A 17,417-nucleotide genomic window follows, 5' to 3' on the forward strand; every position below is an offset into this window, starting at 1 on the left:
ATCTTTTATTCTGCGTTTAAATTTTTCAAAAATACTGATTAGTTTTCTCAGGATTCGAAAAAAATGAATCCCCATTTGAATATCATTACAGCCGAAAATACGTACCCATCTCCTTAAGTGCCGTGCATTTCTGCGTAGGCCGTACCTACATTGTCTTATCAGGTTGTTAGATGGTCAACTTTAATTTATTCTATTTTTGAAGCTTTTCGTCACCGTGGATTCCTGTCCATTGGCAAATATTACGAAGTCATGGCATCTTTTTACGTCCTAGATATTTCTTACCCTCTATCTTTTCTTCTAGTACTAGTTGCTGAAAAGTGTATAGATCTTCTCGAAATTATATATTCCCAAATATGTTATCTTACATTTTATATAATCAAAAAGTTTCCTATCATGGGGACCCGCTCTTCTTGATACTGTTCAATTTCTCACTCTGTCCTTCCAAACGAATAATGATATTCCAAACATTATGCGCAGGCACCATTTAGAAAATTCAAGTTTGTTAATGGATGTTACCTTTAAGGTCCATGCTTCCATTCCATACAAGGAAACAAGCCAAAGGTAACATTTTATCATCTTGTATCTCAGATTGAAATCCAACTTGCAATCAGTCAGAAATTTATGATATTTTTAAAAGCATTTCTTGCATTTTCTACTTTGCTCTTTATTTTAGTCTTAGGGTTCCAACTTTCCAACTATCGTCTAGCAGACAACTCAAGTATTTAAACTGCCTGACTGGCTCTATTTGTTCTTCAGCCATTTATGTATTTTCATTTGGGTAATTATTTCTACTTTTAATCTTTGTTATTTTCTAACAATAGTAAAATTTTCAATATCTAAAACACAAAATCTTACTTGCAAGAGTTAGATCATTCAAAAGACATTAAAAATCCCCAATATTATCTGCCACTATTCCTGTGTCAATGCGATACATAGTATTATTAATGAACCAACTTACTCTTAATCGAATGCAGTAGAAAGCTCTAAAAGTATTTTTCGGAGCCGCATAGAATCTTCACCAAATCATACAAATCTGGCAGAGTCCCAAGAACTTCCTCTTAGGGTTCCAAGACAGTTTTTAATACATTAAAGCCTATTATTAAAATATAGATGTTATAACAATGATTTGATGGCAAAAATAACTTTCTTATAAATGAAAACTTTCGTATACAATATCTAATACACAAAATATTACTTGCAAGAGTTAGATCATTCAAAAGATATTGAAAATCCCCAATATTATCTACCACTATTCCTGTATCATGTTTTTTTTGTAAATGTATATATTTTTTTGTTGGAACAATAAACGTCTTACGTCCTCTTCACCAAATCATACAAATCTGACAAGAGTCCCAAAAACTTCCGATTAGGGTTCGAAGACAGTTTTTAATAAATAAGAGTCTATTAAAATATAGATGTTATAACAATGATTTGATCGCAAAAATAATTTTCTTATATAATTTGGCTCCGCCAAAGCCATTTTTCAAAAAAAATTCTTATAAATAAAAACTTTCTTATATACTGTTATGATCTGCTTCTTATTAATTTTATATTAATTATTATTTATTTGATTAATTATTTAATTGTCGCAAATCATACATAAAAATTGAATAAAAAATCTCAGGGTGCCTTTTTTATACTATTAAAAAAAATCCAAATTATCTCACGTTATACTTATCTTCTCTCGTGGGTTCAGTATCTCTGAGTTGATCCTAATCGGGATAAAATAGGGAAAAGAAACAAAGCAAAATATTAAAATAAAAATACAGAATTGTCTTTTATTTATCAAAATCAATACTCTGAAATCTATCGACTCTAAAAACCTGTGGACACAGATGTCCGAATGAAATTTTTACCACTTAAATTTATTATAGTTAAAAAAAAACAATTTATCGGTTTGTTCCCGATGACTTTGGTAAAACAAACTAAACAAAACAAATTTATGTATTCGCAAGATTACCTATATTTACTATTTTCTTTTTGAAATATTGGAATTTTAATTCATATACTTTTTACTCAAAAATTTAGTTTCCGAACATAAAAATCTCTTTCACATAAATTGACTGACCTTTTGCTTCACTCACTCTGATGTCTTCTCGTGACCCAAAACAGCTCTCCCTCGTTGACTATGTTAAAGGCTACTCATCAAAGTCTCTCTCCGTTGTCCAGCTTCAAAACTATCAGCATACCAGCACCAATTCTCCAACAAGCCGGGTCTCTTTTGACACGTACTCGATTCAAACAAAACTCCAAAAATTCTCTGCTCTCCTTCTCACAATAATACAGAATCAAAGAGGTATTTCGTCTCAATTTGATCTGTCTCTCGTTCCACTTTTGAACACTATTCTCCACTATCAAACAGCCACTGGTATCTGCTAACTATCTATCCACTTAACACGTCGAACCGCTCCTCATCGATGCCAAAAACATAATGACTTCTTTTTCAAACTCCTCAATCATTCTAACTACTTTTCCCCTTCCACATTGCCAAACATCAGAAACCTCGACTTTTCCATTCGACAAACAAAACAGTCATTTTCAAAATTATTCCGACAATCCTAATTACTTTCGGAGAAACTCTAAAACATTCACTCGGGTTGACACAAAGATATTAAAATTCCAACTTTCTTTTCAATTATCAATTTCGAGAAATTGATAATTACCTCTACCATAAACAATCTTTTTCCATTTTAAATCTAAATACATCGTTATTTTCACTTTAATTATTCACAAAAGTTTTTAATGGTTCATCGGAAAGCTCATTAAAAGAGAAATCTACTTACATCCAAACTACATTCTAATAAATATTTACAGCTCAATATACAGGGTGTATCAAATTTATGTGCCCGCGTTATTTAAAAAAATTTTTATTTAATTTTCATTTTGCTTTTGATTGATAAATTGAAAACACAATAATACAGTATCTAAAACACAAAATATTACTTGCAAAAGTTAGATCATTCAAAAGACATTGAAAATGCCCGATATCATCTGCCACTATTCCTGTGTCATTTATAAAAATAGTGTTGTTAATGAACCAACTTACTCTTAATCGAATGCAGTAGAAAGTTCTAAAAATATTTTCGGAGAAATGGTATCTTCACCAAATCATACAAATCTGGCAGAGTCCCAAGAACTTCCTTTTAGGGTTAGAAGACAGTTTTTAGTAAATGAATGTCTATTAAAATATAGATGTTATAACAATGAGTTGATCGCAAAAATAACTTTCTTATAAATAAAACCTTTCTTATACAATATCTAAAACACAAAATATTACTTGCAAGAGTTAGATCATTCAAGAGACATTGAAAATCCCCGATATTATCTGCCACTATTCCTGTGTCATTGCTATACATAGTGTTGTTAATGAACCAACTTACTCTTAATCGAATGCAGTAGAAAGCTCTAAAAATATTTTTCGGAGCCAATGGTATCTTCACAAAATCATACAAATCTGGCAGAGTCCAAAAAACTTCCTCTTAGGGTTCGAAGACAGTTTTTAGTAAGTAAAAGTCTATTAAAATATAGATATTAAAACTAGGATTTGATCGCAAAAATAACTTTCTTATAAATGAAAACTTGACAAATTATTATCAAAAAAGAAAATCACTCCTTCTTTTGCAGATGCGTTTATTGATACGAATTTATTTTAAGCCGATATTGTTCAACATTATATTGCTTTTGTATGAACAGAATTTTACTTCTATAATAGGGCTTTTCATTCTGTCATTTGTTTCGAGCTTCTGTCATATGTCGTATATTCCGTGTATATTAATATTATACACAGATTATACAACATTTGACAGCAGCTCGAAACAAATGACAATCGATGAAAAGCCCTATTGACAAACCCATCACAACATTCCCCCCAGTATTCAGATTGTAATATCTAAAGCTCGGATTTATAGGCAACAAAAATTGAAGAAAAAGGCGCCTATATAGGCAAATATTTTTATTAAAAAAGGCAGGAATATTAACATTTAGGCAAAATATAGGCAATAAAGGAATATAACTTATTATTTATAGTACAAAGTGAATTAACGTAATATTAACTTAAGGCAGGTATATTTACACATTAGTATAAATAAACTAGTAACTAAATAACTGTTAATTAATAATTAAACATTGTAACCACTTAAAATTTTATCATTAATAGAAACAACTAAATGTTTTTCAATATTTTCGGTCTTAAAACTATGTCTTCGATCACTTAAAATTAATTTGTACATCGAAAACGAACGTTCGACATTGACAGATGTATGTAATTGGAGCATATTTCAGAGCGGATAATAAATCTGGCATAATTTGTAATTCCTTGGAAAATGTCCCATTCAAAACTTTAACAACATTAGATAAAAACGAAAAATCTTCATTCTTGTCGAAAACATATTTCATTTTTTTAAAAATTAATTGACCGTTACTTCCTGGTGCCGATTTAATTTTCGTCTTTAAATTATCTATTAATTTTACTGACTCACATAAATTTAAAAACATGAGATGTAGATCCTTGAGACACACTCAGTGATCAAAAGATCCAAGGTTAATGGTTTGACGACCAGTCGTACGAAATCAAACAGATGAAATAGAGAATGTGGAAAAATCCCCTTACGAACAATTCACACATATTCTATGTCTAGGTCTCGAATGTTGTTTTTTGATTGGAATGTGTCTAAAGATATTCAACCTCTCATCTTTATTGATAAGCCCAGAGAGGTTGAAGAGGGCGAAACACATTTCTAAGAACTGGTGTTTGGATCTTTGATTCTATTCAAAAAATTTTTCCCAACCCGAAATGGTGGATGTGTGAATTGTTCGTAAGGGGATTTTTCCACATTCTCTATTTCATCTGTTTGATTTCACATAAATTTATCTCTTGTTTTTCTAATAATTGTGGTAACTATTAATTTATAATTGTCATTGATATAAGCGAGTTCCTCTTTCAATTTGGGATTTTTTAATATTTTTTTTTGCTTCTCGAATGGCTTCGGAAATATCTACATCAAATTCTGACATAACTAATTCTATTTCATTGCAGTGTTCAAAGTAAAAAAAAACTGCTTCGAGCCAGGTTCCCCACCTTGTAATTATTGGTTTAGGTGGCAAAGGGACACCGGGAAGTCTTTCTTTATATATTTGCACCCTCAACGGAGCCTTTACAAAAACTTTTTTCATAAAATTTATAAAATTATTTACCAACGGAAACCGATTTCTTATTTCTTCAGCAATTCTATTTACCCCGTGGGCTACACAAGTGCAATGAATTAAATTAGGATAAAAAATGTTTAAAATAACAGCAGCTTTTAACATATATGCCGCAGCATCTAAAAGCATTAAAACTATTTTATTCACTGGTATTGGGACCGTGCAAGTTCGGCAAAGCGACCCCTATTTCTACGCTCTATACTATAATTCGCACTTTTAATTATATTGGCCAATTATATTAGTCCTGGTTACTGGATAATTGTCAAGGCCATAGTCCAAAAAAATAATAAGAAGAAAAAATAAGATTCAGGTTATGTTATGAAAACGTCAACAATTGTATGCAGTAAATAAAATTAGTTATTAAAATGCAGTACTGCAAGCAAAATAAAATTAATTAAATTTACCTTTATATTATAATTGCATATCATATCAATATTGTGGAGCAATATATAATTTTTCTGCTTCATTGACAGAAGGTATGAAATATACGTCAATTTGACAATATGAATTATTTAAGATAGTTGCAATATTTCTCCGCGACTCGCGCAAAGTCGTTTCTCGTTTCCCCTTCCAAGTACTTGCACACCGCGAATAGGGTTGGGTAAAAAGAGGTTTGTTAAACTATCTTGTATAAATCGACTTATTGTTAAATTGTTTGTTTTTTCCAATTCTTTAAGGGCAACTAAATAAGGATTTCTCGCAAAGTTTTCGTTCAAAATTCCAATCATTAAATTAGCTATATACTTGCCGCATACATCTGTCGTTTCATCTATGATAATATACAAAAAATTGCCCTCCAACTCCCGCTTAATTTTTGAAATACATTCCACATAACATTTTTCCACAGTATGTTTTCTCAATGTACTCTCGTCCGGTAAGGATTTATTAAGATATTTTTCGAAAAAGCATTTAAAACTAGGGTTATTAACTTTATATAGAGGAATGTTGGATGCAATCATCATCTGGCATAAATCAAATTTAAATGCGTCTTCCTCCTTTTTTTTTGAACTGCTTAAACTATCCCGCAGAGATATTTGGGCTAACTTAGAGGAATTTAATTTTTCCAAATTACGTTTATGAAGTGGGGTTCCACAATGCTGGTCAATAAAGTACTTTTTTCTACTTGAAATCTGAGAATTTAAAAAAAAATAATTAGAATTCTAAAACCGCTTTAGAATTTAGTTATGTTGTGGGACGAGAAAAAAAGAGAAAAAATAAAACTTACCGATTTGCCGCATGGTTTACAAAATGCTCCATCTCCTTCTAGAGAAAGTTCCGAATAAGGTGCGATCCATAGCCTTAATTTAGATGTTATCTTTTCACACAAATGTCTAAAACGTTTTAAAACGTGTTCTTTGCTTTTCGGTATACGCAACAAAACTAAACTAGGATATAGCAATTTGTGACTAAACTCTGATACAGTAACCGACTGTACAACTGATAATAAACTAATAAAGCTTAGGGATTTCCAAATAGTTAACCCTCAAGTCTCGATCAGGTACATTTTCCTAGAAATCTCTTATATAAATAAACCATTGATATTTTATTATTGACCCAAAATTTTATTATAGAATGGTTTAGTAATAGAATAATATCATGGGTAGTACCATGAAATTTTAAAAAGGCACAAATAGGCGGAATTTACGAAAAAAGGCAAAAAGTGCAAAAAACAATTATAATAGGCAAAATAGGCAAAAAAGGCATTTTGCCTATAATCCGAGCTTTAATAATATCTTAAACCAACCCGTGATAAAATCTATTCTGAATGGCCTCGGATCGAACTTAAGTAAAATATATACAGATGGTATATATTTTAGTCCCGGTTCTCTTCAATTTTGTATCAACAACTAATTAATAATGAGTTCCCATTGCCGCTAAATATTACAGCTTCCCTGTCTTTCTCGTACTTGGTTCCATCATTAATTTTATCAGAAATGCAAAAATAGTGGTATACTTTAAAGAACTAGACAACACGGAATCATTTAAAGTAATTAATAATTTCGATTAGGTCGGTCTAGACGGCCCAGTTGGCTGAGGCGCAGTCGATCGACAAGTTTAGTGGATTTGCGATCGAGGTTCGAGCCTCAGCCAGGTCATTTGAAATTAATAAAAGGCCAACGCCGTAGTATAAAATTCAATAGAATCTACGACTTGGTCTGGAATAAACTGGCGTCTGATCGGCCTATGGAGAAGCGGCACGGCAAGGGATAAGGGCTTGCGGCTTGGTGATACTCCTTCATAGATCCCTACCGAAGGGCGTTGACGCCTAAGAACGGTGTATATGTATAATAATTTCCATGTCCTGTGGAAAATAGATTTTGTCTGATGTCACAATCTCTCTCTTATCATCTGAATAAAGTGCAGTCAATGTTGAATGCAGGTGGCCCAAACCACAGCAGGAGAATGTTACTTGTTATGTCAATATTAACATAATGGAATATCTACTTGGGCTAACACCCTCGGAACCTAGAAGTCTAGCAGTCACCGAGGAAGGACGCATCAGTATATTATCGTCTGAAAACCTTAAGAGCTGCCATTTTCTTCAGCACAGTATCTGAGGACGCTATATACGTCATAGCCCGGACGCTAGGGAGTAGGAGTACTAGTTGAAGAAAGGAAGACCTTTTATTGACAAAGAGAGTCAACTACAACTACAGTTGTACAGGCCTACAAGAAGTCTACAGCAGTACCATTCGACATCAAGAAGTTACCATCAGATACCAAAAGCCATAAGTATAATCTAAAAATTGTTCATTTTTGGCAAGAATTTGAATATATTTGTTAATGCACTTAATACGTCATATTTTTATTATATCTTTTTTGAACAATAAACATGATTAGTTAAAAATATTGTTTTGTTTGCTTCTATTCTAAATTTTCAGAGTTCATTTCTAAGATTAGGACAAGACAAACACACACCTAAGAGACTGAGCTAAGTTAAGGGTGTAGCGATGGCTATGTTGGATGATTGAGGTAATATGTTCGAATATTATTTCAATTAGATGGGGTAGTCCATGGCCGATTACTTGTTTCAGATTAATAAATAAATAAACAATTTATAAAAAAATTTGATAACATATTTTCTTCTTGTTATTTTATTCACTTTGGCGGAACATTAAACAAAAGCATTCCTTAACTTTGTCAACAATGAGGTTATTTGTACGTTGTCAAAATTTATCGTACAATAACATATACTACAACTTATCATAAAATTTCTAACTCCAATATAAAATTAGTTGTGAAAACCACTATTTGTATACTATAAAAAACTTCAAAATGCAAAAATTCGACAAAATACATAACAGCAAAAAATTCAACAAACTGACAGCCACAAAAGTAAACAAACCAAAACGTCAGAAATTGTACTTAAAATATGTGAAAACATCTTCAATCGTCTTTCTTTGTACCTATCTCTTTTCAATGCACTGAGTCTAGATTCTTCATAAAAATAACTTGTGTTTTTACTTAATAACAGGCGGCAGCTGGTTTGTCATTAGTTTCATGCGTGGAAGAGAATGATGCTAGATAAAAAGTATGTATTTTATCTCGCCAGGTATTAATGACGCACGGGTAAAGACTCGCGGACTCAACTGTATATTGTGTCTTGATGAACTTGAAGAAGAGAACGTCAAAACAGCATGCGTCCATGGCATTTACAGTGGCATTTCGCAACAACGGGCAGGCGGACGCATTGTCTTATAATAATGTCGACCTTAATACAGGTAAATGTTTGGCTGAACTGCAAACATGGCGAGGTCAACTACTATCTGACATAAATGCTCTCAGGAAATGGTTGTTTTCGAGCATATAATTATCTTCGTCGCTTCAAACATGACGATTTTCCAGAGTAACTGTCATCTCTCGGGGTAAGTGAAGACGGGTAACATGTGTTCTTCATGTGTCCTAGTTTTTCTCTCTCAATGAATAAGAAGGTAGTTAGTTCTTTTTTCTTCTTACTTCTTGTATGTAGGCTTTAAAGCCTGTTTCTTCTTCAGTATTAGCCTGCTAAATTGTTTAAGTTATCGTACCATTATTTTCTTGGTCTGCGCCCATACTTCTTCGTCCATTTGGTGACTTATCTCGTGCTATTCGTACTATCCTATCCTCTGCCAATCTACTGTTTCGTTCCACTCCTGTTTCCGTTTTGTCACCCATCCATTTCTGTCTTCTACATTGCATGATCTTCTTATGTTTTCGCTTCTCTCCCTATCCAACAGACTTTTCCCTTATATTCGTTGGAGTATTTTCATCCCTGTTTCTAGTAGTCGTCTCGTTTTAGATGTGTCAGGTCTTGTCTCCGCAGAGCCCCCGTAAGGTCTACTGGCGCCTGTGTGCAAAAAAGGATTTTGGCGCCCCTCAAGGCATTTTGATTTATGTCTATTTATTTATTTTTTTGATGGTAGGTGGGTATTTTAGATAGGTGCTTGAAATAAGGTAAAAAACTGAATTGTAGAAGTTATAATAAGTTTTAATGAGTTTTTCCCGAAAGTGCTTCATTTTTTGGTTATTTTATTTTATTTTTATTTTATTTAATCAGTTGAACCCATTTGTACCTTTCGGTGTTGGGCTATTTACCTACATACATTTATATTTCAGTATCTAAAATTCAATACATTTTAATTTTTTTGTGTTGACAAATTTTTAATTTCATGTTGAAATATTCGATTTAGAGTTTCACGAATAAAAACGTATTATTCATGAGCTTTATTTTTGCTTTTACTAGATCTATATACTTCGTGAATATACCATTTTGTTCGTTTTTTTATTAGCTAAATTTTTGATAACAATATTATTTCGATAAAATACATAATTTTTGAGTTATTTGGGAAAAACCGCCTAAAATGAGTTTTTTTGTTGAAAAGTAAACATTATCACTCGTGAAGAACTCGAAAAGTATTAATTTAGTTACCAAACTCTATAGAACAAAAGTTGTTTAGTTATTTTAAACCTATATATTTTTTCACCTCCGGAAAGGGGTAACTTTCACCCACTCAAGCAAAAGCAACCAACGGCACAAGTCCAACTTTGAAGTGAAGGGAAGTAGAACCTAAATCCAAATTTTCATACAATTCGGCGGTGACCCTGAAAATTACACGGTATCACCGTATTTCACGTTCATTTACTGGGCTATGTATAAATATGAACAATTAAGAAAAATAAAAATTAGCTATTGTAGTAGCGATATTTTCCGAGACTTTGCTGTTGTAAATTCATTAATTACATGGCTAAAATTTATACCGTATTATATATTTAAACAAAAATTTCTTGTTCAATTGCTAATATTGCTAGCCCTTCATGAAGCATTGTAATTAAATGATTTTTAATTTTGAAAAAGATCGCTCGCCGAAAGCTACAGATACAAGCAATGTCAAAAGAATTCTTAGTGAAATGCTTATGTTTGGAAAGGTGGAGATTAAATTGTTTTTAAATATATATTGTAAAATACTTAAGCGGTCACTATCATCAAGTAATGAAATTAACTTTAACGCTTTCATTTCATTAAACAAATGATTGGGGTCTATATTCTTATTATCCTGGTCCGTCAGTCGTTCTTCAAGAACAAAACAACATTTTAAAAGATCGCTGTCACCTAATTTAAATATGTATATGTGTATTTATTCCTAATCCTATTTCATTTCTCAACTTTTGTTTTAAAATTTATTTTTTTGTAACTTTTTTTTCAATTTTTGACCCTTGGTTTTGGCGCCCCTAAAGGATGGCGCCAGTGTGCATTGCACATTTTGCACATATGGTATAGCGGGGGCCCTGTGTCTCCGCCGTGCATGTCAATATAGGTCTAATTGCTGCTTTATAGATTCTTAAAGGTAATTAATGTTTTGTTAAATTATTTTGAGATTATTTTTACAATTGATCATATTCGTTAATGAATATGTGATTTATAACAGTGATTATATTGATATCTTTTGAGTTACATACCAAATAAACAAAAAAATAACCAAATTACGTCACAAGCATAACCGCAAAATGCAAAAAGCGTAATTTAATGCTTGATGGTGGTAGAATGAAACAAAATCAAAAAAGTGCTAAAGTGCGAAAATAACTTCTGTTTTACCTAACAGCAATATATACTCCTCCTGTGCATAATACTTCACTTGACCATGACATCACGTCTGGTGTGTATATAGACTTTTACCCTAATATGAACCACGGGCATACACTGAATACAGAGATATTCAAACCAGCTGACAAGACGAGGCAACGCCGTTATATAGCTACCTTCCTCAGTGGCGTAGAGGACACAGTATAGATTTTTATCCATTTTTTTGTTAAAATAAGCTCTTTTCCGTTGCTGCAGATTTATATTTACAATAATATAACCTCTTTCTGCCCCCTTGGGACAGTACCAGTACATCCCATCATTTAGAAATTAAAAAAATTCTTGAAGTACAGTTTTGCATTGAACTAAGAAGTATGGGTACTTTATTATCACACAAACATGTGCCTAACACGTAGGCAACACATCATTCGTTTAACTCATTTATTATTATTATTATGTTTTAATGGCTCAAGCGGGGATTTTTGTAGTTACTCGATCGCGTCAAAAAATCACATGGAGAGAAACCTTGTACCCCGTAAATTGACCCCTACCATATATGGACTTTTAATACAGGGGAGTTCGTTAAGAGGGGCTCGAAAAAAATCTATCCTTAGAAAAACTCAAAATCGCTAGATTAAGATAAGGTAAGTTAAGTACCCAGGCAAACAACTGACGTCATATAACGTCGAGGAAACGTCAGTTTTGGTTGAATATATACACGTGTTTGAAAATTACGTCATATATACGTCTTTTGTAGGTGATTTTAAATACGTAAGATTAATGACGTTAAAATAACGTTTAAAAAACATTTTCATTTTTTGGGAGGAGCTTGTTTGTATTACTCCAAACAATTTCGTTAAATAATTTTCATAAGAAATTTCTCATTTATTGTTAACGTGGTTTGTGTCTTGTGTGATAAAATAAGACTTTTCATTTAGATATTTAGTTGAAGAAACGTGTTAATTAAGAGATTTGTATTCGTTTTTGCTCAGTGAGTTAGTTTAATGCAGTATTCTTCTTGACAACTGTTTGAGGTTATGTTTATTTTCTGTTAATGAACTAATTATGTGTTATCGAGTAATTTGTTAATATATTATTTATTAGTTTGTATGTTTTTTCAGTTTTGACACAAATAGGTATACTTATATAAATAGTGAAAATTCTATAATGCGAGGGCTGGTACAATCATGCAGAATCAATGTTAGATTGTTTCTAATGCACAAGCGATCTCAAACTAATGGTAGTATATCTTCATCGACACATGGGAAGTAGACCTATATAGGTTTCATGTTACCTATTTTTTATGCTACCTATTTTAAAACATCTGAAAGAGGTCACTTTTTGAAAGTATTAAAGACGTGGTTTTACCGACGTATAAAAGTCGTCACCTTTTAGACGTTTTAAAATCGTCACAATTATGACGTCAAATCGATGAGACAAATACACGTGATTTTCAACGTCGGTACTACGTCATAGAAACACGTCAATTGGTCATTTTTATGACGTGTTATCTACGTTATAAAAACGTCGTTTGGTTGCCTGGGTACATGCAGAAAAATATATATTTCAAATATCTGACGATTTGAGCGGGGCGTAATCGGGAAATCGGTGAGTCACAAAGTTCCACAAAAAAAATATTTCGTGAAATGAACGTCAGATCGAAATACTGAAAAATACTTGTTCAATATTTTTTAAAAATCTATCGAATAGCATCAAACACGACCACCCACGGAGGTGGAGTGGGGGTTACTTTAAAACCTTAAATCGGGGCCCCCATTTTTTATTGCAGATTTGGATTCTTTATGTAAAAATAAGTATCTTTTATTCGAGACATTTTTTCGAATTATGGATAGATGGCGCTATAATCGGGAAAAACGATTGTTGGAAATGAAAAATTAATTTAAAAAGTGGAAAGTATCTACCTACTCACTGAAATGGAAAACTTAACTTAACTTTATTTGGATTTAGGACCTAATCTTTACAACCCCATAGGTACCCATAACACCCGAGTAACTGCAAGTTTAGCATAGGTAATTGCCTCCCCTATTGTAATGATAAACAAACTCATGTTATATTCTTAGTTCATAGCGTTCATATCAGTTTAAAGCAGTTACGTACTCTCAACCAAATTTTCATGCTACAGATGCTACATCTACTTGTAAGAAGAATTAAAAACTATCAACGCTTCTCAAAAGAACTGGAGCATGATTTTTATAGTTTACAAAATAAATATGGCGCTCTATAAGAGGTCAAAGGGTGGAGGTGAAGCAATTAATAGATCCAAAAAACATCGAAAAGGATGCATGGATTGATAATTTAAAAAATTATATACAGAGGAACAACAAATGGCGTTGGAACCACAAACACCAAAGATTACTTTAAACGAAGAACTTTCATATAAACAAGCATAAAGTACAAAAACACTTGAAAAAATTAATGAGCAATAAATCAAATAATGATAAAAATGCCAAAAGACGAAAAAAGTAAGGAAATAGATGGAAAAAATTTGGTGTAATATTCCTAGATATTTTAAACCTGGATTTTCGCCATTCCTCCTAAGAATATCTCCGTAATTCACAAAGAAATTGTTCATTACTTTTAGTTCGTTACATGTCTCAAACTTATTACAGTGCAAAATAAACCAAAAAACTAAATTAGGTACTTTCGGGAAAGAGTAGTTTTCGGTTTTTATAGATTTTTCACTACTCTAAAACTACTTCATAAAATCAAGTTTTCAGCCATTGGGATTGTTATAAGAACGAGAAAAAATATTATCTACTCAATAATAAGTTAGGCAGATGAGAGTCACAATTCGTTTTAACTAAGAACATAAGAACCTGATTTAGATCAAAGTGAAGCAGTCGGTGATGAATAACAATGTCATCTAGAGAATATCAAATAAAAATTGTTATTTTTTGTAAAAAATGTGTTTAAATGTGATTTTATATGCAAAAAATTAGCACTTTACTTTCTTTTTATCGTTCAATTTGGTTTTAATTTCTTTTCCTAATTTTTATTATCGTTATTTTTTGGTAACTGTATCACGGTTATTTGCCAATATTTGTATTTTTTCTTGCACAATTTTTATTTTAACTTTATTTATTAAATTCTACTAAATACTTAAACGAACTTCAGTCCGCTCCTTTCATGCTTCTTTTGTCGGCGATATATTTGGCATATTTTCTTTCTATGAGCATATAAATATGATCTATTTGGGTGACTGTGTGCAATCCAGTGATGTCCAAGTTCCTTTGTATCACTATTTCCTTTTAAATTTAATACTTTATTGAGCCTTTGACTTGACGAGTTTAAGATTAGGTTTTTATTATAGACAAAAATCTATGTTCATAGTTTTTAATTGATTGTCCGAGACCCGAGATCTTTAAAAATACCTTAAAAACGCTATAGGCGACATCAAACCACTTAAACTAATAATAATAAATTTGAAGACTCTAAAATCAAGATGGGAAATTTTGGATTCGATACAAGAAACAAAGGAGGAGAAAAGGATAGAATTCATGAAACAAGAAAATATGTGTATTATGAATCCCTTTTACAAAAAGAAACTAACAAAAAAGACTGAACTGCATCTAACGGAACTACCAAAAATAAAATTTTCAATCAAACAACAAAAGGATATTTGAAGATGTCAAAACAATAAGAAACATAACAACTGGTAGTGACCATTGTAAAGTTAGAGCGAAAATAAAAATATTATCTCGAGGAAATAAAAATGATTCCAAAAACAACGCGGATAGATGCTTTAATACTAAGAAAAGAAATTTTTTTTTATTTAACCCCTATTGGATTGTACAATCTGCCGGAAGGGCAATAAGCGTTTGCTTTGACAAATGTGAGATTGACATGTAGAGTATCACTCCAGTGAGTGATCTCCTTTAAGGAACTAGCTAAATTTAAATTTAGCTTTTTTTGACAATGAGAGTACTTATTGATGTCTATATGTCCTTAAAAGCAAGAAAAAATGAAGAAGAATTCCGCAAGGTCTTATCTTAGATCAGACCCTTATAATCAGGACTAAATTGATGACGTTAACAAAAAAAAAATAAATAGAAACCTTCTCAAAGCCGGACTACAAGTCGCGTAGAAAATAAGAATCAAATACGACAAAATAAGCAATAAAACTAAGCGGCTAATGAAGAAAAGAAGACAACTACTAGCGGAAAACAAACGCCATACAAGACGTAGAAAAAAAAAATGAAATAATTAGAAAAGAAGTGTTCAGAAACTTGAATAACACCAATAATAAGAAACAGAAGGACAAACATAAAATGACCAAGACAGTTAAAGACATTTACAAAGCCTTGTACAACTCACAAATCGAACCTAATGAGTCAACAAAGGAAAATGTTAAAAGATAGATAAAATTCAAATATAGAAGGATTAAACAGAGCTTTAAAGACAGACTGGAAAAAGAGTTTAGTAATATTCCTACACAAAAAAACGGACATATGTGACCTAAAGGATTATAGATCTAAGTCGTTGCTCAGCCAATAATAATTATTAAGGGGCTATCCTAGTGTAAAAGTACGAAATTCATATATTTTTTTGGGAATTTCTAAAATAAAAAATACTCTACCGATTGTTTTGAAAATTTGCACAAGCAGTTACTATAAAAATAAGTACACGCAAAACAATTTTCATAACAAAATATTGAAAATTAAACTATTTATGCGCTATCTACTGGCACCGTGAAAATAAAAACATACTCCACTGCTGCAGTGAATGGGACCAATAGAGAGCCTGAAACATAAAATTTTAAAGTTATTATTAAAATATAAGCTATTTTCTATACCATCAACTAGGGGTTTTTTTGATCGGATAAAAAATGTTAATGTATAGGAAATAACTTAAGTATATTTCAATAATCACTTTGAAATTTTATGTTTCAGGATCTATATTAGTCCCAATCACTGCAGCAGTGGGGCCATGTTTTTGTTTTCATGGTGCCAGTAGATCGCGCATAAATCGTTTAATTTTAAATATTTTTTTATGAAAATTGTTTTACGTGTGTTTCTTTTTATGGTAAATGCTCATGCAAATTTTCAAAACAATTGGTACAGTACTTTTTATTTTAGAAATTTCCAAAAAAAGTATATAATTTTTGTAATTTTACACTAGGATAGCCCCTTAACAACCAGCTAATAAAATTGATTATTTCATTCATAGGAGATTCTGACCAATAGAAAGCTACAGAAATCTAATAAATTGATAATTTTTGATAATTGCTCGTCGTCAAGTATATTACGTCAGATGCCCTTCGTTGCTACGAAAAAATACATTCAGTGACATTAATGACAATTAATGTTTTAAAAGTTATAAAAGTGATGACTTTCAACCGTAAAATATTTATAACAACTGTGTGTTTAATTGTACTAATTGTACTTACCTAAATAAATTACAATAAAATTTTGGTTTTGAACAGTTTTATTCATGAAATAATCGCAACAAATTGCACTCAATCTCTAAAATTAATATAGAATTTTAGCCCTCGTGACACTTATGACATAATTTCACTCGCCGTCGGCTCGTGAAATTAAAACTGTCAAAGTGTCACTCGGGAAAAATTCAATAATTTTAGAGCTCTTGTGCAATTACTACTGATAATTACCAAACTGTAAAACAGGCAAAATTGCAAAAAAATTGGAAGATTTAAATAAATAAGTATATAGATATTGTTAGATAGTTCTTTATATTATTTTAATGAAAAACTTTAATTTCACCTTTTCCTTGTAGCATCAAATCCATTTTCATTACCTTTCCAACTCTTCTTAGTTCTGTCCCTGCCGCCAACTTGTTTTCCAACAACTCCCGAAACAATACGACCATGTAAATTCAAAACAGGTATGAGAGATTACTAAATGGATGATGGTGGAGCTGACCTTAGTCAGAAGATCGCCATTGCTGGCAATGCTGGCATATAACCCGGATAAATGTTCATTTTATTCTCCGGGGGCACGAGTGGACTTCCTTGCCCTAGGGCGGGCCGACAACTAAATTCCCTCCTACAAGAGAAAATGTTGAATATTAAAAGCAGTCGCCCTTTTGACCAAACACTGTGTGGATAAAAAGAAGACCATTTGGTATAATATGTTTAAAATATTAACTAATTAGATTAAACCAAAACTTGCTTAGTGAC

General features: G+C 31.8%; 1 protein-coding gene across 1 annotated transcript in view; it reads left to right on the top strand.

The window, feature by feature from the left end:
• Positions 1-3,091: 3,091 nt before the first annotated feature.
• LOC114335431 (uncharacterized) overlaps positions 3,092-17,417 on the top strand; it is a 561,026-nt gene continuing 546,700 nt past the window's right edge. The window contains exon 1 of the mRNA XM_050645032.1: positions 3,092-3,148. Within this exon, the coding sequence (XP_050500989.1) occupies positions 3,092-3,148 (57 nt within the window). The remainder of the gene's footprint in view (positions 3,149-17,417) is intronic.

The sequence above is a fragment of the Diabrotica virgifera genome, chromosome 2 (genome assembly GCF_917563875.1).
Source record: "Diabrotica virgifera virgifera chromosome 2, PGI_DIABVI_V3a".
NCBI lineage: Eukaryota > Metazoa > Arthropoda > Insecta > Coleoptera > Chrysomelidae > Diabrotica > Diabrotica virgifera.